A 23809-nucleotide genomic window follows, 5' to 3' on the forward strand; every position below is an offset into this window, starting at 1 on the left:
CAGGCCGACAGAGTGTAAAGCTGCCCAGTTCAAGAAGAGTGGGAACACTTGAAACATACAAAGGAAGGAGTTGTTTGATTATTTCAGCGTTCATTAACAGAGCAGAACAGATCGTGGTGACGCTTACTGATAAGAGTGGTACCTCCTGCAGCTCTTCCTGATTGGAACGTCGGTCTTCAGGTCCCTATTTGTCCCTTTCCTCTGGCAAACACATCTGAAGGTATCCAACAACCGGCTGGAGGTCTTCTGATTCTGAAATAATTCCCAGCCAAACGGATCAGACGTGCTGGGATAAAAGGATCAGTTCATCATTTCACAATGAGCATAAAATACTCAAATTCTTCTGGTTTTAATTCCTAATGAAACTTTTTCCTGGTTTAGTTGAGATGAGATGCTAATGTGTTTCAGTGCTTAAATACAGGGACAGATCACGCACACTAAATTCATTCATTCATTCTTTCCTTCCTCCTATTTACTCCCACCTTCATTGTCAGCCTAGTTCTGTCCTTTTTGACTTCATTCCCTTATTCCCTATTACTGGCACATTTTTTCCATCATTCCTGCCTGTATTCTTGCATCTATTAAATCATTCTTCTTTGCGTTTGTGCATTCATTCCTGCTTTATTTCCCATTTTCATTCCTGCTTTTATTCAATCTTGCATTTATTTCCATCTTTAGTTTTGCCTTAATTGCCACATTTTTTCTTTATTTTTGCCTTTATTTATTCATTTGCTGCCAAGTTTATTCCATCATTCCTGCATTTATTCCTGAATTTGTTTCTGTCATTCCTTCTGTCCAGACTTTAATTTTCCCAGTGTTCATCCATTCCTTGCTTCATTTCCACCTTTCTCCCTGCCTTGATTTATTCATTTCTGTTTCTTTCCATCATTCCTTCAGTTACTTGGGTTTAAATCAGTGTGGTTGTTTGCAGGCCACAGAAATTAGGCTAAAGCTTCATGATCCGTTGTTCAGATAGCTGAACTTGAACGATAGGAAATCACCAGGAAATTATTATTATAACCTAAAAACGGATGTAGAAGCTGTCTGAAATTACAGGGACAGTTTCTGTTGATTGTTTTATTTTGTTTCATGTTTTTTTCTGTCATTTTTCTTTCTTCTGATCCTCTCAAATTCAATTGATATAACTTTTACTGGACAACCATTAGGCCAGTAGGGGGCGCCATGTCTCTTCCGGAGCCAAGAGAAGGATTTCTGTGTCCCGATCCAAACCTTTTAAATTTTTTAAGTTGGTTAAAGACCAAAACTAATTATTTTTGGAAGAATCTAGCCCCATTCAATGATAATAAAATGTATCTTTTCCTCTAGTTTTTTTAGGGGAGAAAAAATATTTATATATTAACATATATTTTGCTATGTTTGACCACAAACTGAGTGGTCCAGTTTTTCAAGGATTTTATAACCAATGAGGCTGTTTTTTTTTTTTTTTGTGTGCAGAACTCGGGACTGACTCTGCTCTGTGAACATGCAGACTGTTGGATTAACCACCTTCCTCTGACCTCCGACACTTCAGCAGCAAACTGCAGCATCTACAGCCGAGGTGAGATCTCTTCCCCCTGATTCGGACTCCTCTGAGATTCATTAAACCATCGGTCTGAGTGCAAATCTGTCCAAACCCGGTTGCATCCAGGTGAGGAGCTGTTCTGTAAGGTCACCAGAGAGATCACGCCTGGAGAAAAGCTCGTAGCTTCTCTGTCACCTCCTCCACCCTCCTCTTCCTCCTCCTCCCTGCTGGCTCGGCTCTCTCCTCCGCTCAGCCTCGTTACGCAGAAACAGCCGGTGGTGAAGGAGGAGCCTCTGTACCCGGCGGCGCTGCGCTCCGAGATCCAGCTGCTCCCTCAGCAGGCCGGCATGGCGGCCATCTTGGCGACCGCCGTGGTCAACAGTGAGTTTTGGACTGATTTAACTTGAAATGAAATGATGGCAAACTGTTCAGTTAACTAATATGAGCTACAGCTCTGTTTAAAATGTCCTAAAACAAGCTCGTCATTTCTGCATATTTTCCTTCTAAGCTGCCATACTTTCTTTTAATGTTTTAAAGCTGTATGAATCACAAATTTTTCCAATCAGTCTGAAGTTTTTCTCTGAAAGTTTCTTTAAGAAGCACAAAAAGAGCTGAGTAGGGTTCCTACCCTTTTCTCAGACATAAACTCCCAGCTGTTGCACTCAGCTATGGGTCATATTTTAAAGTAGAAAAAGTTCACTATAAATTTAGATGTAGATATTCCTTATCCACATCTAAATTTATAGTGAACTTGTAAAAACCACAAACTGTTGCGATAGATAGATGGATGGATACTGTGTCTCCAGTTTTCCAAATGAATTTCTTGTTGTTATCAAATGTTCTCCAGATGTCGCTCTGTAATGTCTGTCTAGGAAACCTTTAGCAGTGTTTGAATGTGTAAACATTCAGTTTTCAGTCAATTATTCAAAAATACAGACAACTTTTCAACGCTTCCACCATTACAGTGACTATCTGCATCTTTTATGCAACAAACCGCTTAAAAAGCGCTCAGACTGGGGCCAGTTTGTGTCATATAGATGAAGCGACACAGGTCAGCGTACAAAATGGGAATATTTTCCCTACTCAGTTCTCTTATTACACATAAATTAAATTCCTTACTTAACTACACTTTTCAGCATTGTGCAGAAGCCATTTGACTCAGTTTTTTAGAATTTAGAGCTGCAGCTTTTCAACATCATTTAAACATTCAGCAGGGGGACTGGAAACTCGTTTTAGGTTTTTCATGCTGGTTAAACTGGAAAACTTTTATTTTGGTAACGTTTAGAGAACATATTATCCTATATTGTGTTGTTCAATATGGCCACTAGGTGGCAGTGTAGCTCTGTAGCAAGTGGAAGGTGCTGCTTCCTAAAACACACAGCAGCAAATAATTAGATGTGGTTGAAAGTAACTTATGAGTCATAATTAATGTCGATAGTATTTATGCATCATTGCCTTCCTTTGTCAGAGGCTGTGGTATAGTTAGGGTTTGGTTTTGTCCATCTATAGAGTTCAAACAGACATACTGTGAAATACCCACTCCTTTTCAGTATCTATTTATGTTTATAACTAAGGTGAGGACTACAGTTGGAAATAAACTCCAGCACTAACACAATGGCTTTTTCTGTCTCTAAACGTCTGGTTTTCTTGGTTATCAGAGGACATTTTCCCGTGCAAAGACTGTGGGATCTGGTACCGCAGCGAGAGGAACCTGCAGGCCCATCTTATGTACTACTGCGCCAGCCGGCAGAAGCAGCCGGCTGCAGCTTCTTCGCCCCCGCAGGACAAGCCCAAGGAGTCGTACCCCAACGAGCGCATCTGCCCATTTCCACAGTGTAACAAAAGTTGTCCCAGCGCCAGCTCTCTGGAGATCCACATGCGCACACACAGTGGTGAGAGCAGTCTTACAGTGGCAGCCTAATAACTACGGTGGGGTAAGTGGATCTGTTGGATCTGGTTAACTTCCTATCATTCTGTTTTTCCTCAGGTGAGCGTCCATTCGTCTGTCTCATCTGCCTTTCAGCCTTCACCACCAAAGCGAACTGTGAGCGCCACCTTAAGGTCCACACGGACGGCTTGAACGGCGTCTGCCACGGCTGTGGCTTCGTCTCCACCACAAGAGACATCCTGTACAGCCACCTGGTCACCTGCCACATGGTGTGCCAGCCGGGATCTCGCAGCGAGGTCTACTCTCCAGGACCAGGCCTTCCTAAGCTTCCCCTGTCCATCGGTTGGTTTAGTTATCACTGGGACTTTCTGTTTCTGACATTGATGTAGAAGGGATTGTAATAACACTCACTGTCATCAACAGGTCTAAGTCCAGGAGACTCCGGGGTGGTGCTCAAGTGTCAGGTTTGTGGCCATAACTCTGACTCCCCCGCCCAGCTGCAGCAGCACGTTCGAACCCACCTGGAGGTTAGGGTCCCGGCTGAAAGGAGCCCCACTCCTCGCCAGAGCACCCCGTCATCAACTGAGCAGCCCCAGCTGTCCCCACATGAGAGGGAACCCCTCGCTGGTATTCCTAAACCGGACTCATCCAGTCCAGGTGCAAACGGGGGATCAGCAACGCCTCGAGACTTCAGTCCTCCAGATGCTCAGACCTCAGAGCTGAAGATCAAGGAGGAGCCGCAGTCAGAGTCCGAGCCGGAGGAGCAGCAGATGGAGCTGAAAGATGATGGAGAGGAGGACGGTGTTTGTGGAGAGGACGGCGATCAAGAAGCACAAAAAAAGACAAAGGAAGAACCGACTACATCCTTTTCCTGCCAGACGTCGGACTCTCCAAAGAGTCCCGCTAATCCAACCGTCAAGGCTGAACCAACCAGTCCCACTCCTGGTTCTAGTCCTGCCCATGTTGGAGGAACAGGCTCAGCAATTGCAGGAGGAGCAATGTTCCTGCCCCAGTACATGTTTAACCCTGAAGCAGCCATTCTGCCCCAGGCATCAGAGATCCTGGCAAAGATGTCAGAGATGGTCCACAGTCGGCTGAAACAGGGTCAGACAGTTGTTCAGAACAACCCAGCTGCCTTCTTCGCCTCCGGACCTACTGCAACTGCTGCTGCAGCCACCACCACTCCACCTCAGAAAGGAGCCACTTGCTTTGAGTGTGACATCACCTTCAATAACATCAACAACTACTATGCACATAAAAGGCTGTACTGCTCCAGCAGGCGCCAGGGAGAGGGTGCAAGCTCGGCCTCAGGCTCTGGGTTGTCAGTGTCTGCACCGGCGGCTTCCAGCTCGTCTCCCCAGGTTGGATCATCAAGCAGAGCCGCCTCTGTCTCTCCGACCAACTCCGATCCTCCTGCAGGAGCCGGAGCGGTAGAATCTAAGAGGCTGGTTGAGGTGAAGACAGAAGCTCCTGCAGGGAGAGAAGGACTGTCATCCTCTTCAGAGGGGGAGGGTGGTGGAGGAGGAAGGGTAAGTGAAGGCAGTCAGAGTCCTGCCAGTGGTTCTGCAGAGGACCTGGAAGACGACCCTAACAAAACCTTCTGCGAGGCCTGCAACATCCGCTTCAGCCGTCATGACAACTACACTATTCACAAACGGTTCTACTGTGCGTCTCGCCATGACCCATCCAACCAGCGGGCAAACCACATGTCCAAGACCTCCAATGCCACGGCCTTCCTTCCTCAGCCCATACGCACACGCAAGAGGAAAAAGATGTATGAGATCCACATGGCTCGAACAGAGGCTTTAGCTAATGCTGCTGCTGCTGCCTCCACCTCTGCAGCTTCTGCACCATCTCCCTCTGTTCTGGGTTTGGTGGTGAAGCAGGAGGTCTCTCCCGGTGGTGCTGGCAGCTCCAGCCCCGAAGGAGACGGCCCCATCGACCTGAGCAAGAGACCCCGCCTGAGAGAGACTCCACGGCACAGCAGTGGCGGTGGCGTTCTCCCAGCGCTTCCTCTAACTGATTACCACAAGTGCACTGCCTGCAGCATCAGCTTCAACAGCATCGAGAACTACTTGGCCCATAAAACCTACTACTGCCCTGCCACCACCCTCCAGCCCCACACCCTGGAGCAGCTTCATAGGCTTAAGAGGTCATCCTCCACTTCTCCTAAGAGCAGGCCCCAACAGGAGCGGCTGGATCTTCTCCACCCTGCTGAGGGTAAAGCTCTGCCTGCAGAGTGGGTCACCCAGGCCCAGGGGGCGTCTCCAAGCCCTCGCCCCTCTGCCTTACCTGCCTCAGGAGCTGCATCTCCTTCACATATGAGTTCCACACTCGCTGCCACCCCAGGAGCTGGAGCTAAAGGTGCAGTCACCGGTTCCACCCTTGTGGTCTGCCCTTATTGTCCAAACCGGCCCATCACCTGTGACCTGATGGAGCACTTCAAGACCACCCATGGCCTGGTCTTAACTATTAAGCCTCCCTTGGAGAACTCGCCCCGGCCAGACAGAGCGGTGAGCCGGAGCCCGAGCCTCAGTCCCAGGGACGTAGCTGCTGGAGCAGCCACCCCCACCAACCAGGCCAAGCTGGTCTCACGGGTCCACAGAGACAGCATTAATGGACAGGCACGGAGTGGCACTGCTTCCCCTGTCTCTGCCCAGTTGAACGGAAGCCCATCAGCTGGGGGAGGATCGCCCTCTGTTGCCTCACCCCTGCCTGTGTCTCCCCCACGGGCCCCCTCTCTGACTGTGTCACCCGTGCCTGAGACTCTGCGGGAGAAGGTGACGCCCACCCACCTTCCTGAGAGTGCAGCTCCCACCACAGCGTCTAATCCCATCCTGGCCCCTGTTGCCGGCCCCAAAACCGTGGTGATTTCTCCGGTCCAGAACGGTAACTCCCGCTTCTGCCGGCTGTGCAACATCAAGTTCAGCAGCCTCTCCACGTTCATAGCTCACAAGAAATACTACTGCTCCTCCCACAGCGCCGAACATGTGAAGTGAGCTGTGTAGCCCCTCCTCTTCCCCTTCCCGTGTCTTTCTGAGTGGACGAAACACAGAGAGGCTCCCCCTGCTGGAGGAATCAACACGGATGACTGTTACTCACCATGCGGGGCCGACGTCTATTATCTGCAGGTGTTGTTACTAACTCACACAGTGATTTTCCTCCAATGGGTCAGTTTTCACACACTAAGAGCTGAGACAGATACTCGCTGCACATCATCGCTCAGGAAGCTATAAACAGCCTCCTCCACCTCATCAAGGTTTTTATTAGGCTCAAACCAGCGATGCAAAGTCCTCTACTGAGCTCTTCACCTCTCCGACCCGAAGGAGGGACATTTCAAACAGACTCAGCTGTTGTTAATGTTTTTATTCTCTGTGCATAATGTATGATGTCTGAAAAACAGAAATCTATGATGCTTTGGTTTCAACACTGGCTCTTCTTTCTGGGTAGAACAAGCAGAGATGTGAGATCCCCGTGTTACTGATTACTGAAGGATGGATGCTTTCCTTTCATACACAGAAAATATTTTATTTTCTCTTCGAAGAGCAAGGGAGAAAAGAAATGTGAAATATTTAACTTTGAGTCCTCACTGATTTCACGTCGACGAAAAACTACCTACCTGTTGTCTGAAAGTATTTGTATTTTTTATTTGTATATTTTTTCATACTGTTGGAGGGCCGCGTGTGACTTTTCTAAGTGTAGATATGTAATATCTTCTCACAGTAATCACTGGGATCACACTGAACTTTGTTATTAACACGTTAGCATTTTGTTAGTTGGTGGTGAGGTTTGTGTTCATTTTTTGTCTCTGCTTGTTGCTGATTAGATGTTCGATTAGATCGCAGCGGCTCCCTCGTTTGCTGATTGTTAAAGATGATGATGAAGCCCTGCAGGTTTCAGGTTATTTGTTTTTACCGGAGATGAAGGCACAACAGCGATCGTGTTTACGCCACTTGTTCCCATGCAGCAGGACGGCGTTAGCTCAAACTGTGAATACTTGTTGATTTTTCTGCTTTTGATGCAGAAACGTTAGAAAGGACGCATCAGAACTCAGTGTGATGGGCCGACTCTGATGTTTTCAGCTGTGGGGACAATTCATCACTGTGTCTGATAGGCTGGCACTCAAGCTGTGTGGACCCACAATTTAATTCATCACCGGAACCCAAACCCAAGTCAGAATAAGTAGACATTTTCCTTGTGTTCCCTCATGATTTTTCTTTCTTTGTTTCTGCTTCTTTAAATGTAAAATTTTGGACCTGGTTTGCCCAGACACATAAGCAGCCTGAAAACTGTCACAATCCTGCACCAAATTAAGAAACTAACAAAGAAAAACATTTTTTACACTGCTGATTTAAAGGTCCATTACAAGGGATTTAGTGCCACCTAGTGGCAAAATTACAACTAGTGCATAATGCCATTGGTTTGGTTTGTCCCCTCTCTGTTCCAGTAGTAATTTTGTGACGAGGAAAACCAAATGAGTCTTTATCACATTAATAATATTAATCGCACCGATGTTAAATAATTTGGGCCGATAACCAGTATTTACCAATATACACTGCTCAAAAAAATAAAGGGAACACTTAAATAACACATCCTAGATCTGAATGAATGAAATATTCTCATTGAATACTTTGTTCTGTACAAAGTTGAATGTGCTGACAACAAAATCACACAAAAATCATCAATGGAAATCAAATTTATTAACCAATGGAGGCCTGGATTTGGAGTCTCACACAAAAGTAAAGTGGAAAAACACACTAGAGGCTGATCCAACTTTGATGTAATGTCCTTAAAACAAGTCAAAATGAGGCTCAGTATTGTGTGTGACCTCCACGTGTCTGTATGACCTCCTACAACGCCTGGGCATCCTCCTGATGAGACGAAGGATGGTCTCCTGAGGGATCTCCTCCCAGACTTGGACTAAAGCATCCACCAACTCCTGGACAGTCTGTGGTGCAACAGTTGGTGGATGGAGCGAGACATGATGTCCTAGATGTTCTCAATCAGATTCAGGTCTGGAGAACGGGCGGGCCAGTCCATAGTTTCAATGTCTTCATCTTGCAGGAACTGCTGACACACTCCAGTCACATGAGGTCTAGCATTGTCCTGAATTAGGAGGAACCAGGACCAACCGCACCAGCATATGGTCTCACAAGGGGTCTGAGGATCTCATCTCGGTACCTAATGGCAGTCAGGCTACCTCTGGCGAGCACATGGAGGGCCGTGTGGTGCTCTAAAGAAATGCCACCCCACACCATTACTGACCCACTGCCAAACGGGTCGTGCTGAAGGATGTTGCAGGCAGCAGATCGCTCTCCATGGTGTCTCCAGACTCTGTCACCTGAAAGCAGGTTCACATGTACTCAGTGTGAACCTGCTTTCATCTGTGAAGAGCACAGGGCACCAGTGGCGAATTTACCAATCCTGGTGTTCTCTGGCAAATGCCAAGCGTCCTGCACGGTGTTGGGCTGTGAGCACAACCCCCATTTGTGGACGTCGGGCCCTCATACCATCCTCATGGAGTTGGTTTCTAACTGTTTGTGCAGACACATACACATTTGTGGCCTGCTGGAGGTCATTTTGCAGGGCTCTGGCAGTTCTCCTCCTGTTTCTCCTTGCACAAAAGTGGAGGTAGCGGTCCTGCTGCTGGGTTGTTGTCCTCCTACGGCCTCCTCCACGTCTCCTGGTGTACTGGCCTGTCTCCTGGTAGCGCCTCCAGGCTCTGGACACTACGCTGACAGACACAGCAAACCTTCTTGCCACAGCTCACATTGATGTGCCATCCTGGATGAGCTGCACTACCTGAGCCACTTGTGTGGGTTGTAGAGTCCGTCTCATGCTACCACGAGTGTGAAAGCACCACCAACATTCAAAAGTGACCAAAACATCAGCCAGAAAGCATCGATACTGAGAAGTGGTCTGTGGTCCCCACCTGCAGAACCACTCCTTTATTGAGTGTCTTGCTAATCACCAAAGATTTCCCCCTGTTGTCTATTTCATTTGAACAACATCATGTGAAATTGATTGTCAATCAGTGTTGCTTCCTAAGTGGACAGTTTGATTTCACAGAAGTTTGATTTACTTGGAGTTATATTGTGTTGTTTAAGTGTTCCCTATATTTTTTTGAGCAGTGTATATTTCCCTACCCTTTTGTCACCTTTAAAAACAAACGACCACATCGCTTCCGTTAAACATCCCACAATCTTGTGCTGCATCACTATCACTGTCACATGACCAACCTTCCCTCCCTTTTCTGAAACACAAACGGCAACAAGATGGAAATAAACATCGATTATTAATATCGGCGAGTTTTACTTATGGAGCCGATACCAGTACGTTAAAAGATGACCAACATCAGCCGATACTGGTGTTAATGCCGATATGTGGTGCATCCCTACTTGTAATTAAGGTCTTCATTTCTGGAAGCTGAAGGCGATCACTGTTTGCTCCAGATGATCTTTGATTTCCAAAGAGGCTCAGATGTGTGGCTGTACAATGAGTTTTTGAAAGAGGAAAAATCGATGTAATTTGTACAAGGTGACCTGTTTCTCTGGCTGATACCGTTTTGAATCTTTCTAACTGTAAATCAACAAAGGCCAGTTCTGAACTAAAACAGCCGGAGGTCTTTCCATTGGTTCAGTTTCTGCCAACACCAGAGGAATCCACACCTCCAGCCTGTCTAAAGCATCTATACGATTAAAGGTAACAGGGCGTAGCACGCAGGGGAAAAATTAGGACAAGAGTTTTTAAACAAACTTGTAGACGGACTCCAGATTCCAGTTTAGCCCAGAATCCCCCAGACCCAACATTTTAGGCGCTACGGCCAAAACCAAGAGCAGAAATCTGTTCAGATTCATTCTTAAACACTGAGTTAAAGCAGAAATGTTTGGACTGTTAAACATTTTGATGACATGTTCTTCCCTCAAACCCAGTGTTGAATTCTCAGACAATATTCTGATATCTGCAGGTTCCTGCTGGTTGATTGTATGCAGCCAGTTTTGTGATTAAATTACCCCTTATCTGAGTGATATTTTGTGCACAGTATGATAAAGGAATGGGTTTTTGATTGGAAAAAATACATTTGGATCTATATTTCTTAACTTCATTGGAATCATAGGAAGGTTTAGGCAGTAAATTAGAATAAAACTACCAGACCAGCTTTAACTGATGCGCTAACAATCCTTGTTTAGAAAGTTCTGTAAAATAAGACATGATGAAGGAATTATTGAAGACTGTTTTCTTAAGAGTGAAGAAAATTAGACAAAGCTGACTCTGACCCCCCTTGAACCTGGGATGAAGACCTTTCTACTCCCCTGTTCACCTGCATAATCTTTTTGAACATGGCTGGATCATGGCGAATTTGGACATTTGACTGTGATGTGCTCTTAGCATGCCCCAACTAGGTTTTTTAACGTCTCCGAGACGCTCCATCACACTCTACATGTCTGCAGAATGTTCCCACAATGATCCTTCCACACATGACCTTGATGACACCATGCGTCCAGCCTCATAGTACCTCAACTCATTGACTGTGTCAGGGTCCAGCTGCTCTTTTGAAGATCACACCCTACTGCTTAACATTAAATTCTTCTTCATCATATTAGGAAAACCTTGTTAGGGTGGTGCTATGCACCAGAAGATCAAACCATGCTGTAATGAAGCTACCACCATGATGTTATTAGGGGTGAAGTTCCTAAAATTCAGTTTTTAGCCTTTGCTTTATTTTGTCCAACATCACTGAGCTGTTTCTGGGTCTTCTGCAGCTAAAAACTCATTCAGCACACCATGCATCACAATTATGGATCTCGTATTGGTTTCTAGCCCTGCTGAGGTCTGCAGCTTCTCCTCACAGCTGTTTGCAGATGTGTCGGTCAGTTGAGGTCAGCTCTTGCAGAAGACTGACGAACACACTGAGGGAACTGAGCGTCGAGTTGAACATAGCCCCAGTTTGTTGCACTGTCAAAATGTGCTGAATGTTTTTAGTTATTACTACTTTTTTTCTAACGTATTTATGTTACGCAGCACTTTTTCCCGGCCAGAATGCGCGATCGCTCACCTTGAAGGACTTTATCTGAGACTTTCCTCTTATTTTGTAGTTAAATCTCAAAAATGTTTTATGATTTTTTTGTTATAATTGAGAAAATCACATCGAATGTCAAACACTTTTATTTCAATATTTCTCTATGTTTTGTTTCAGCTCCACTACACTCTTGTCCAAACTATGCATGGGAAATAAAAAGTTCTGAGAGACACTGACCGGTTCGGAGTGAGCCTGAGTTTCTTCTGCATACCTGAGAGGAAGTCCTTGACTCCTCGCTGCTTGAGTGTCACTTTATTTGTTTCTTTTCTACAGAAAACATGCAGAGTGCCGTTTCCACGTAGGGCTGCTTCATGAAGAAAAGGCTGAATGAATCATCTGCCTTCCTTTAGAAATAACCTGCATGTAAGAGAAAGCTTTCAGCGCTTATTCAGAGCTCCAGGGCCAATCCAATCAAAGAGTGAAACCTTCAGTCTGCGTAAAATGAGCCAATCCGGAACACGTCCTTCAGTTCAGGGATGTGATTCAACTTCTTTCACCTCAAAACAAAAGCAGAAGTCATCTAGCGGCAGTCATGCTGCAACCGGAATGGTAATAAATTCAGGATATTTAACTTTTAGTTTCAAGGAAGAAAACGTTTAAGAAATAAAAATGTTTTCTTCTGTAAATATATTGTGTTGCATTGGAAATAAAATGCCCAAAAATATGAGTATTAATCAGGTGTATGTCTGGTTCTGATACTTTATACGTCGATTTAGAAATTTGCAACGTAGGTTGCAAAACGTAGGTTACAATGGAACTGTGGCGGAAGGAGGAAACAGATCTGTTGGGTTTCCTCCTGGGATTCATAGCCACAGAAAGTTGGACTTTATCTGACAACTGGCATTTTGATCCCCTTTACAGTTTTTACATGAGTTTAAGTTTAGCTCCTTGATGATGGAGGTTCTATATTGACAAAGGAGAACGTCCATCCACCAGTTTGTGATCTTAAGCACAAGCACAGGTGAGTTAATGATTTGATGCACAACAGCAGGTCTACCTCCGTGGTATGAGCTTAAACCGCATCACCTTCATTAACAAACATCACCTTCCCATTATGGGAAGGTGATGTTTGTTAGTGAAGAAGGAATAATTACTCTCCGAGTTCATATAAGTTCTCAACCTTTTTATATAAAAAACAAAACACCAAAGGTCTTTGAGAAGTTTTAAATGATTAGTTTTTTTCAAGAATATTTATTACTTGAGTTTTTGTGTTAAGTGCCTGATACATTCACAATGAATCAGCCTTATTGTTATTTGATTTCTTTTACAATTTTAAGTCCTTTTTCCTCCTACAATTTTTGTTTTTGCTTTTTAGTCACTCCTTAATGTTTCTGATCATCAAACATATTTTAATATCAGACAAAAGTAACCATTTAAATAGAAAAGGCAGTTTTTAAATTATTTCATTTATTAAGGAATAAAGTTAACCCGGCCACATAATCAGTTAAACAGTACCTGTCTGACAACATGACCTCCTGTCTCGTTGCAGTACTAAAAATACTCACCCATCAGTCCTCAATGACTATGGACCTGTTGCCCTGACATCCCTCATCATGAAGGTCCTAGAGAGACTCCTGTTGGCCCACCTGAGTAAGCAAACAATAAACCATCAGGACCTTCTTCAGTTTGTTTATCTCTGTGGAGTTGGAGTTCAAGATGCCATCATACACCTGCTTCAACAAACCCACTGATCTGGACAAAGTCAGCAGCACTGTGAGGATCATGTTCTTTGATTTCTCCAGAACATTTAACAATTCAACCTGATTTGCTTTGTCAGAAACTCCAGAAGACTCAGGTGGAGGCCTCAACAATCTCCTGGATCAAAGACTACCTGACAAACAGACCACAGTTTGTGAGACTGAAGGGTTGTGAGTCTAACCAGGTAGTCAACAGCACAGGAGCACCACAGGGGACTGTACTCTCACCATTCCTTTTCACTCTGTACACCTCAGACTTCCAGTACAAGACAGACTCCTGTTATCTGCAGAAATATTCTGATGATTCTGCAGTCGTGGGCTGGATCAGAGATGGACAAGAAGCTGAGTACAGGAAGGTGGTGGACCACTTTGTGGCATGGTGTGGAAACAATCATCTCATCTTGAATGTGAATAAAACAAAGGAGATGATTGTAGATTTTAAGAGAAACAGGAATAAGTCAAAAACTATTTCTATCATGAGAGAAGAAGTGGAGGTGGTGGAGGAGTATAAATACCTTGGAGTTCACCTGGACAACAGACTAGAGTGGAGATGCAACTGTGAAGCTGTCTACAAGAAGGGACAGAGCAGACTGTACTTCTTGAGGAAGCTTAGGTCCTTTGGTGTTTGCAGCAAGATGCTGCATATCTTCTATAAGTCTGTAGTGGAGAGTCTGATCTCTTCTACCATCATCTGCTGGGGTAGCAGCATCAGAACCAGGGACTTAAAAAAGCTCAACAAGCTGATAAAAAAGGCTGGCTCTGTTCTGGGGACTCCTCTGGAACCTCTGGAGATCATTGTGGAAAGACGGATTCTTCATAAAATGAAGAACATTATGGAGAACTCTGAGCATCCTCTTCATGAGACTGTCCTACAGCAACAGAGTGTCTTCAGTCAGAGGCTTCTTCAGATCTGCTGTAAGACGGAGCGCTACAGGAGATCCTTCCTGCCCACAGCCATCAGCATCTACAACGGCTCTTTGAAGAAACCTTCATAATATGAGCTACAACATTTAATTTCCCTTTGGGATTAATAAAGCATTTTTGAATTGAATTGAACTGAATGAAGGCCAAGATCTCAAAAAGTAAAACCTCATATGTAAGTCTCTGACATCTGTCAGTCTGGAAAGGGTTATAAAGCCATTCCAAAGATTGGATTGACAACTCATCCAGGAGGTCGCAAAGGAACCCAGAACATCATCTAAAACTGCACTGGACTTACTGACCTCAGTTAAGGTCAGAGTTCATGTTTTAACAAAAAGAAAAAGACTGGGGAAAACATGGCATCCATGGGAGAGTTTAAAGGCCAGAACCACTGCTGGACACAAAGGAGTCTGGTCTAAAAAAAACATCTTGATGTTCCTTAATACTTGGGAAAATGTTCTATAGACAGAAATGGAAGTTTTTGGAAGGTGTGCGTCCCGTCACATCTGGTGTAAAACTATCACACCATCTCAGAAAAACAGAATACCACCAGCAGTCAAACATGGTGGAGGTAGTGTGATGATACTTCCGAATGGTTAGAACTAAATAAAATCAAGGTTTTGGAGTGGCCTAGTCAAAGTCTGTACTTTAAACTAGATGCTGTGGTATGAGCTTAAGCAGGCTGCAGGTTTTTCCAGCATTACCAATATGGCTAAAATTAAAGAAATTAGTCTCCACAGCCGTACGAAAGACTCATTGCGAGTTATAACAATCGCTTTCTGAAGGGACGCAAATTAGGTTTATGGGACAAAACCTAATTTCAAATCAAACCACCATTTGAAAGCTGCTTTTTGGATTAACCTAGGTTATCTTGTCTCATATTAATATTTGTTAGATGATCTGAAACATTGTATAACCATAGGAAATATGCAAGGGTGCAAATATGTTTTCAGTGCATTAAGATCAAAATGTGAGCCTCCATCTGAAGTAATTTGCTTCAGAAGTAAATATTTATCAAGCATCATCCAGGTCTTAGATTAAAAGATGGTTATCCACCAGTTATGAAACAGTTTTTCAACTGCATCAGTAATGCTGGACTGGAAGGCGTGTTGTTTATTCTGCATCATCGTCGGCGAGTCGTACAACCGGCCGCTGTCAACCAATCAAACGCTGGTCTCAAGGGCACTCGAGGCAAACAGGTGGTTTTTAGCTGCTGAGCGTCTGCAGTTGCATGCAGCCCCTTTAGTGGCGCTCTGATACCTGCAAGAAAACCTGTTGCTGCTGTCAGGGAACATTAGCTTGTAAGATGAATCTGAGACATGTGTTTCCCATCCACCGGCGGACAGCTTGGGATCCTGCAGCGGCTCTTATGGAGCTAACAAAAAACTAACACTAACAAGAAAAGAGATCATTTAAGATCATCCGTCCTAACAGCTGCACAATAAACGGAGACCTTCCCGGTGTTGATCCTCAGGGCTTTTCATAGAGCAGGATTTTAAATCTATATCGCATCTGATCTGTCCTGCCTCTGTGCACCACAATGTCATCGATGAATGAAGGCATAAGAAAGGGGTCAAAAAAGAAAGATGAGGTCAGGAGAAGTTCGTAGATTACTGCTGTAAGAAGAGACCAAGGGGAACACTCAACACTCCAAAGCATGAATATAGAAAAATGGGCTGATGACAAAAGAACTGAAGTGAGACTGAGAAGAAATGTAGAAAGCAGCAGCAGCTGTCTGGAGGAGCAGTGAGATGAGACCAGATCGTGTCCCCAGCAAGTTTCTGTGCGTTTCCTGACAGCCCGCTTGTCCTCAGATGTCACTGCAGAGCTTCTAGGGACAGAGTCGTCTTTAGGTTGTCATTTCTTTTTGATCTGCTCAAACTGACCGAATGTGGCGCACTCAAAGGAGACAAAGGAGTCTGACCTTAAACTGATGGAGACAAACACTAAACACCTCCGGGAAAAACGTGTCTGATGGTTTCGTCTGTCAGAGAGTGATGTCTCTTTTTCTTCACAGAAGAACAGTTGAACTCAAAAAAGTTTTCTTATGAGGCTGCAACCAAAAATTGACCATCAGGGTTGTTACACATTTCCATGTCAACACATCTATTAGATGGATGGATGGAGTGAAGGATGCATGCGTGGATGGATGGATCTATGGACAGCTGGACGGACAGACTGCAGGTTGTTGAACCTCTTCATCTCTGGAGTGTCAGCGGCTCCTATCGAGACAATAAAACCTAATTCACTGTGACTGACCAAGGCGCTCAACCCAAATCTGAAATAATGACAGAGAAAGCCGGAGCGTGCAGCTGAAGTGAAACGTATTTTAATTCAGCAGAGCAGACCAAATTCACTCCTGACGCTCGCCAACGCACATTTTCTGCTCCAGTCAAACACAAATCAGCTGAGTCCATTCATACATTAAAACCTGGAGGGGGAGTAAAAAGTCTCAGAACGATTAAATCACATCACAATTTCTAATCTGAGCTGCAGAGGCTCCTGGAAATACACGTTACAGAGTTTGTCAGCTTCCTCACCATCACTGAGCTTGAATTAACTGGGGAGGTCAAAATGCAGAGAATAGGCAAAAATATCAGTGTTCATAATTCTGCAGATTAGTTCGTCTTCAGGAACGATTATAAAACACAATCAATACTCAATTTAAAAGCTGTTCGACAGAAAAACTCAATTTCTTTACGACCAAATTTCACGTGATGACAAAATCCACAGAAAAAAAACCTCCTGGATGACCAACAGAATCTACAAGTACATCTAAGAAATTGAATATTGTGAAAAAAAATCCAAATGTTTTTGTCCCTCGTTGCAGAAAGTGAAAGACATATATTGATTTTTTTTACACAGAGTGAAATATTTCAGTCCTTTATTTCTTGTAATCATTATGATTTATGTCTTACAGATAATGACTAAATTTATATTCTAAATAAGTTAAATATTGGAACGTCATGATGTCACACCCTAATAAGCTAATTACCCCAGAACCTGTAATGGTTTCTGAGCCTCTGAATGGTCAGGAAACCTTTGTCTACAATCATCAAGAAGACTGTAGAAGAATCAGCAGAAGAATCTGCTGACTGGACAGATGTCCACAAGACAGTCGTTGACATCCTTCACAAGGAGGGCAAGCCACAGAAGGTATTGCTAAAGAAGCCGGTTGTGTTTTATCCAAGCATATTCATAGAAAGTTAAGTGGAAGGAAAACATGTAATTGGAAAAGTTGCATCAGCAACAGGGATAACCGCAGCCTTGAGAGGATTGTCGAGTAAAATCCGTTCAGGAATTTGAGGGAACTTCACAAGGTCCACAGCCCCCTTGAATAGGAACAGGCCCACAGCATTACAGATCCTTCACCATACCTAACAGTAAGCATGGAGTGCGTTTCCACCCCTTTAGGTTCAGACCTGACCTGCCTGGGGTGTTTGTTTGCTTGTTCTATCTTAGGGCGTTTTTTACACCGGGACTGTCCAGGGGGCCCGGTTCTATTAGAATGCTGAAAACAATGTTTCACCTTCATTTGGGTTGGGGTAACTTTCACTCTACACTTTACAACATAAACCAAACCAACTACACTAGGTTACGCCATTACAACAGCTGCTCTTTTGGAGCACTATTATAAGAATCTGCCCAGTATGAGCAGCAGTCGAGACAGCAGCCTATCAGCATGCAGCGCTGGGTTCATGAGATGTATCCAGCAGAACAGAAAAAGCCCGTGGAGAGAAAAGACAAGTGCTTCAAACTTTACTTACTTACTTTTACAACTTACTACTCTTTCAGACCACATTCGGAAGCCTGACTGAAGGAATATTTCTAGAAACAGCGCCTCCTAGCTGTAGCATGCCTTCACTGTAAATGAGAAGCCGGATTTGTGCGAAATTCTGTTCCCCCGGTGTCGGGAGCGCGCACTGCAGCCAGAGAAGCGGTTCTGACAGTCTGTCGGTGAAACGACGAAACGTAATCATGTCAAAGTTGTTACTTTATTGTTTAATCCACAGGCAAGTCTTTCTCTCATCATGGACAATAAGTCCTGTGAATTTGGAGACATTTGCTCTTTATTTGCCAGAGTTACGGGGGAGGGGGACGTGACATTTCAGCCATCTGAAATATTCTGTTCCCTCCTCATAACATGGGAGGCTTAGTCGTTCACAGTGTTTATTCCTGAGTAAAAACTCCAAAAATATTAGTTTATGTTTCTGTTTTTGTATACGTTGTGTATGTTTAGTAGTTTTTTTTAAATAGATTGTGACAGACCCACACACGCACATCTGACTGAAATACTTTCTAATGCTCCCCAGTAAATTCATCAAAAATGCTTTCCACCACAGGTTAAGAGGCCTAACAGGTATTTGGTCATGTAAGACCTTCATCTGATTGAGACCTAATCACTTTAATTTCAGTCTTTGTATTAATACCTGTGGATACCTCAAATACTTTGCGCTGATTAGCCACTCACTCAAATTTGTGTTTTAAGTTTGTCTTCTAATTCATAATTGCTTTGCTGCTGATCTTTCATTTACTTCACATTCTAATAATATAACAAGTGATTAAACGCAGAATGTCCAGTAAGTCTTAATTTTATTGTCTTAAAGCGAAGGTGCCATGCTATCTAAGCTTCAACTCACTGGGTTCTTCATTATGACCAGTTTTGTATCTTATTGGTTTGCAAAATAAAATTTGTACATCATAACAACTGAACATGGTTTTCTCATGTTTTATTTAATTTTAAACATAACCTAAATGACCTTTGAGGAAGATTAAGACTGACTTTACATGGGTACATAAATAAATCAAAACATTGATCACTTTATTACATTAAAAGGGAAAATCGTTCTGTTTTATTCTCCTACAAAATGTAAATTCAGTTGTTTTTTTAGAGCCACTGTGATGCATGCAACAGAGTTTCTTTAGCAGAAGAGTGCTGTGTTTGTTTGGCATGTTCTGTTTTTAGAAAGATTTTTGTTGGACTTTGTCATTAAGATTTGTTTATAAGTTAAATAAAGTAATAGTTAAATAGAAGGTTGGAGGGTATGAGTTCGTTGTCCTCTCAGGTAGGGCACATAGGGTTCTGTAATATGAAGCAAGTGTGTCCAAATTCACAGGACCGGTCCATGATGAGAGGAATAAACACTGAGAAAGACTTGCCAGTAAGTTATTTTGTCATGAGAAGGGAACAGAATATTTCAGATGGCTGAAATATTTTATTTTCCACAAAACATCAGGCATTACCAATAAAAAAATAGCTGCTAGAAACACTCACCTTCCCTCTGAAGGTTTTCCCTGGACCACCTTGTTACCATACACAGACTTCACATATTGCAGGATTATTACAATTGTTTTCAGGCAACTTCTGCACATTGAGCCCGGATTATTCATCAGTTGTTTCATCTGAGGAAAACCATTGTTGATAACTTTCTTCGAAGGCCTGACTTCATCCACTTCAAGCGCTGAAGAACAAAAAAGCAGAGGACCTTTATTCTTTCTCTACGACGTCTTAATTCCCGTGTTCATATTCTACCCAAGAGGCTGTTTTACTTGTTGGATCATTTCAGGTGAACAAAATAAAAGCATGAAGGTAAACATCTCAGACAATAAAAATAACTGAAAACATGAAAGAAATGCTATTTGGAGTTATAAAAAGACTGCTGTTTTCACTCTCATCTAAGGAGTAAATACAGCAACTTGGATCAGTTGTAACCATCATTTTTCCTCAGAGTGTTGGATCAGATCAGAGCTGTAAACTGGTAGAAACCAGAGTGAAACGACCCTCAAACTGTTCACACACACCCACTCAGTCTGTGAGTTAGTCACCAGCACCTCTGACTAACAGAATCTATATCTGCCGTCTCCATCGGCTCAGCACGCCGAAGCAGGATCCAAAATATCACACGAGGCCTCACGTCATGTCAGATCTGTGCTGAATTGCTCGTGTTTGGTTCTTTGGAAGATTAAAATGAAAAAGTGAACATTGAAACTGATACAGAAGAGATATTTTAACATCAGAGACAACATGCAGTTTGAGTTGAACTGTTTAGGGTGAATGTAGATCCAACACTCAGTTTTCCCTCTAAACAGCCGGATTTTCCTCTAATCTTCATCAGTAGTTCTCCAGGCTTTCTGAAGGTCTGATTTTTGGGCTGCTTTTTAACTTAGTTTCAGTCCAGTATCTGATCATTTAAAGAAGAATGCGTAAAAGCATCCAACATCTCTGCAGATCCCACTCATCCTGCAAACAAACTGTTAAGACTTTTGCCATTGGGTCCACGCTACAGAGCTCGGTTTGCTAAAAATCAGCCGCCACAGAGAGTTTTGTTTCCCTAATGAACACTTAACAGTCCAAGAGCTCAGATCGATACCATGGATACTTGCACAATCCAACCATTTATTTCTTTTTTGTAAAAACTGTATACATATTTACAAAAATATTTTTATTTCCCTTTTATATTTCTGAAAAATAAAGGTCCTCACCGAGAGCAAGTGGAACCAAAGCTAAATTCCTTGTTTGTCCAAATATGGCAAATAAAGCTCAGTCTAATTCTGATGGAAAATGTTTATTCAAGCATATTCATACAAAGTAATTTTAGCTGCGTCACAATTTACTAATTCATGTAGAAAAAATTAATCACATAAACAACATAACATTAATACAATTTTAGCTTGTGTGCTTTAGCGTAGCTTTATCTAACTTAGCTAAACTTAAGCTACCTTTTATTTGTGATAAATATTGGGAGATATTTTCCACTTTTGTTTATTACGTATCACTTCACTGCCTCAAAAGTGATGTTAATAAGAGTGTTACTTTGTATTTTCAGTCGGAGGCCACTGCTGTATTCCTTGTATTTCAAATTTGGTCCTCTTTCTTTGCATATTTTTATTTATTTGTCAGCTTGCCACATTACAGCTTTTGAACTTGTTTCCACTGTTTTTGTGCAAGTCTATATTCCTGCTGTCCAGACTAAAGTAAAGAGAAAAGAACAGTGGTTTTCCATATTGTTGTGATTATGAATCTGAAAATATTATTTAATATTAATATTTTATCAAATAATATTACGGTCTGTTAAGGATTGTCCTGTGAATACCAGCCCAGTAAGGCGATGGTATTAGGACAAAATAGAAAGGTGTGAGACGAACATTATTGAACAACATAAACTCTGCATATACAGGTCCTTCTCAAAATATTAGCATATTGTGATAAAGTTAATTATTTTCCATAATGTCATGATGAAAATGTAACATTCATATATTTTAGATTCATTGCACACTAACTGAAATATTTCAGGTCTTTTATTGTCTTAATACGGATGATTTTGGCATACAGCTCATGAAAACCCAAAATTCCTATCTCACAAAATTAGCATATTTCATCCGACCAATAAAAGAAAAGTGTTTTTAATACAAAAAACGTCAACCTTCAAATAATCATGTACAGTTATGCACTCAATACTTGGTCGGGAATCCTTTTGCAGAAATGACTGCTTCAATGCGGCGTGGCATGGAGGCAATCACCCTGTGGCACTGCTGAGGTCTTATGGAGGCCCAGGATGCTTCGATAGCGGCCTTTAGCTCATCCAGAGTGTTGGGTCTTGAGTCTCTCAACGTTCTCTTCACAATATCCCACAGATTCTCTATGGGGTTCAGGTCAGGAGAGTTGGCAGGCCAATTGAGCACAGTGATACCATGGTCAGTAAACCATTTACCAGTGGTTTTGGCACTGTGAGCAGGTGCCAGGTCGTGCTGAAAAATGAAATCTTCATCTCCATAAAGCTTTTCAGCAGATGGAAGCATGAAGTGCTCCAAAATCTCCTGATAGCTAGCTGCATTGACCCTGCCCTTGATAAAACACAGTGGACCAACACCAGCAGCTGACACGGCACCCCAGACCATCACTGACTGTGAGTACTTGACACTGGACTTCTGGCATTTTGGCATTTCCTTCTCCCCAGTCTTCCTCCAGACTCTGGCACCTTGATTTCCGAATGACATGCAGAATTTGCTTTCATCCGAAAAAAGTACTTTGGACCACTGAGCAACAGTCCAGTGCTGCTTCTCTGTAGCCCAGGTCAGGCGCTTCTGCCGCTGTTTCTGGTTCAAAAGTGGCTTGACCTGGGGAATGCGGCACCTGTAGCCCATTTCCTGCACACGCCTGTGCACGGTGGCTCTGGATGTTTCTACTCCAGACTCAGTCCACTGCTTCTGCAGGTCCCCCAAGGTCTGGAATCGGCCCTTCTCCACAATCTTCCTCAGGGTCCGGTCACCTCTTCTCGTTGTGCAGCGTTTTCTGCCACATTTTTTCCTTCCCACAGACTTCCCACTTAGGTGCCTTGATACAGCACTCTGGGAACAGCCTATTCGTTCAGAAATTTCTTTCTGTGTCTCACCCTCTTGCTTGAGGGTGTCAATAGTGGCCTTCTGGACAGCAGTCAGGTCGGCAGTCTTACCCATGATTGGGGTTTTGAGTGATGAACCAGGCTGGGAGTTTTAAAGGCCTCAGGAATCTTTTGCAGGTGTTTAGAGTTAACTCGTTGATTCAGATGATTAGGTTCATAGCTCGTTTAGAGACCCTTTTAATGATATGCTAATTTTGTGAGATAGGAATTTTGGGTTTTCATGAGCTGTATGCCAAAATCATCCGTATTAAGACAATAAAAGACCTGAAATATTTCAGTTAGTGTGCAATGAATCTAAAATATATAAATGTTAAATGTTCATCATGACATTATGGACAATAATGAACTTGATCACAATATGCTAATATTTTGAGAAGGACCTGTATTTACAAATCTGTTCAAATTTCCCTTTTAAACAAACCAGAGAGGGATTTTTTAAAGTCTGTTCTGTGAATTATTTCAGTTTAACGTTATGTTGCTTCTATCAACCTTGAATAAAACTGATTGACAGAATCGGGATTATTATTTATTTGCCCAGCGGCATTTTTTCTCATTTAGCAGCGGGCTGCTTCATTGCTTTCAGCTCTTAGTGAACCTCAGCTCCAGTCATGTCTGTGAGGACAGACTCCGATCAGCCCTGCAGTCCTTTATATGGTGGGAGAGTCATTAGCTGCTGAACAGCCACATGCAGATTCTTTACATTGTTAACTAGCTCCTTCATAAAATAACGTTCTAATGTTTTTGGAGAGGATTGTGATTTTATTATGTCTCTGTTTTAGAATAGTAAAAGACTGATAGAAGAGGAGGGGAATAGACTGATAGAAAGAAATGTAAAGCTTAGAGCAGGGAAAGAAAGAGTTTTAGAAAAAGGAAGAGGGGTAAGTAGACAGATATTACTACTACGATTACTTTATTCGTTTTATACTCTTGAGAAACAACTCTTGCTAACAAGAGTGCAGATAGACACTTTCCTGCTATTACACATGATTTTTATTGTTTAATTATGAATACATGTTTTAAATCAAATGAAACCGTAACTGTACCAATGTTTTCGTTATATCTTGATAACATTGAATTCTTTTAATGTCTGAGCTGGAAATGTCCATGGATTTGATTTCAGAAATCTGGTCATCTTAGTTTAGCCTGGTTTAGCTTAGCTTTGCCTTTCTTAAAATTCTTTAACGTAGTCTTGCTTAGGTTAGCTTAGTTTATCTTAGCTTAGCATCTAACCAAAAAGACTGAATCTATGAGGGCAGCTCCTTCTGAAGATCACAGAATCCTTCACAAGCAGACCTAATT

At 42.9% G+C, this 23809-nt stretch overlaps 1 protein-coding gene across 1 annotated transcript in view; it reads left to right on the forward strand.

Annotated features, from left to right (window-relative positions):
• zfpm1 (zinc finger protein, FOG family member 1) overlaps nucleotides 1-7269 on the forward strand; it is a 115805-nt gene extending 108536 nt beyond the window's left edge. Inside the window, exons 5-9 of the mRNA XM_047347698.1 lie at nucleotides 1456-1558; nucleotides 1649-1903; nucleotides 3181-3414; nucleotides 3510-3752; nucleotides 3834-7269. Coding sequence (XP_047203654.1) covers nucleotides 1456-1558; nucleotides 1649-1903; nucleotides 3181-3414; nucleotides 3510-3752; nucleotides 3834-6409 — 3411 coding nt within the window. The 3' untranslated portion in view covers nucleotides 6410-7269. The remainder of the gene's footprint in view (nucleotides 1-1455; nucleotides 1559-1648; nucleotides 1904-3180; nucleotides 3415-3509; nucleotides 3753-3833) is intronic.
• Nucleotides 7270-23809: the final 16540 nt, after the last annotated feature.

This window comes from Girardinichthys multiradiatus, chromosome 2, assembly GCF_021462225.1.
Source record: "Girardinichthys multiradiatus isolate DD_20200921_A chromosome 2, DD_fGirMul_XY1, whole genome shotgun sequence".
Classification (NCBI taxonomy): domain Eukaryota; kingdom Metazoa; phylum Chordata; class Actinopteri; order Cyprinodontiformes; family Goodeidae; genus Girardinichthys; species Girardinichthys multiradiatus.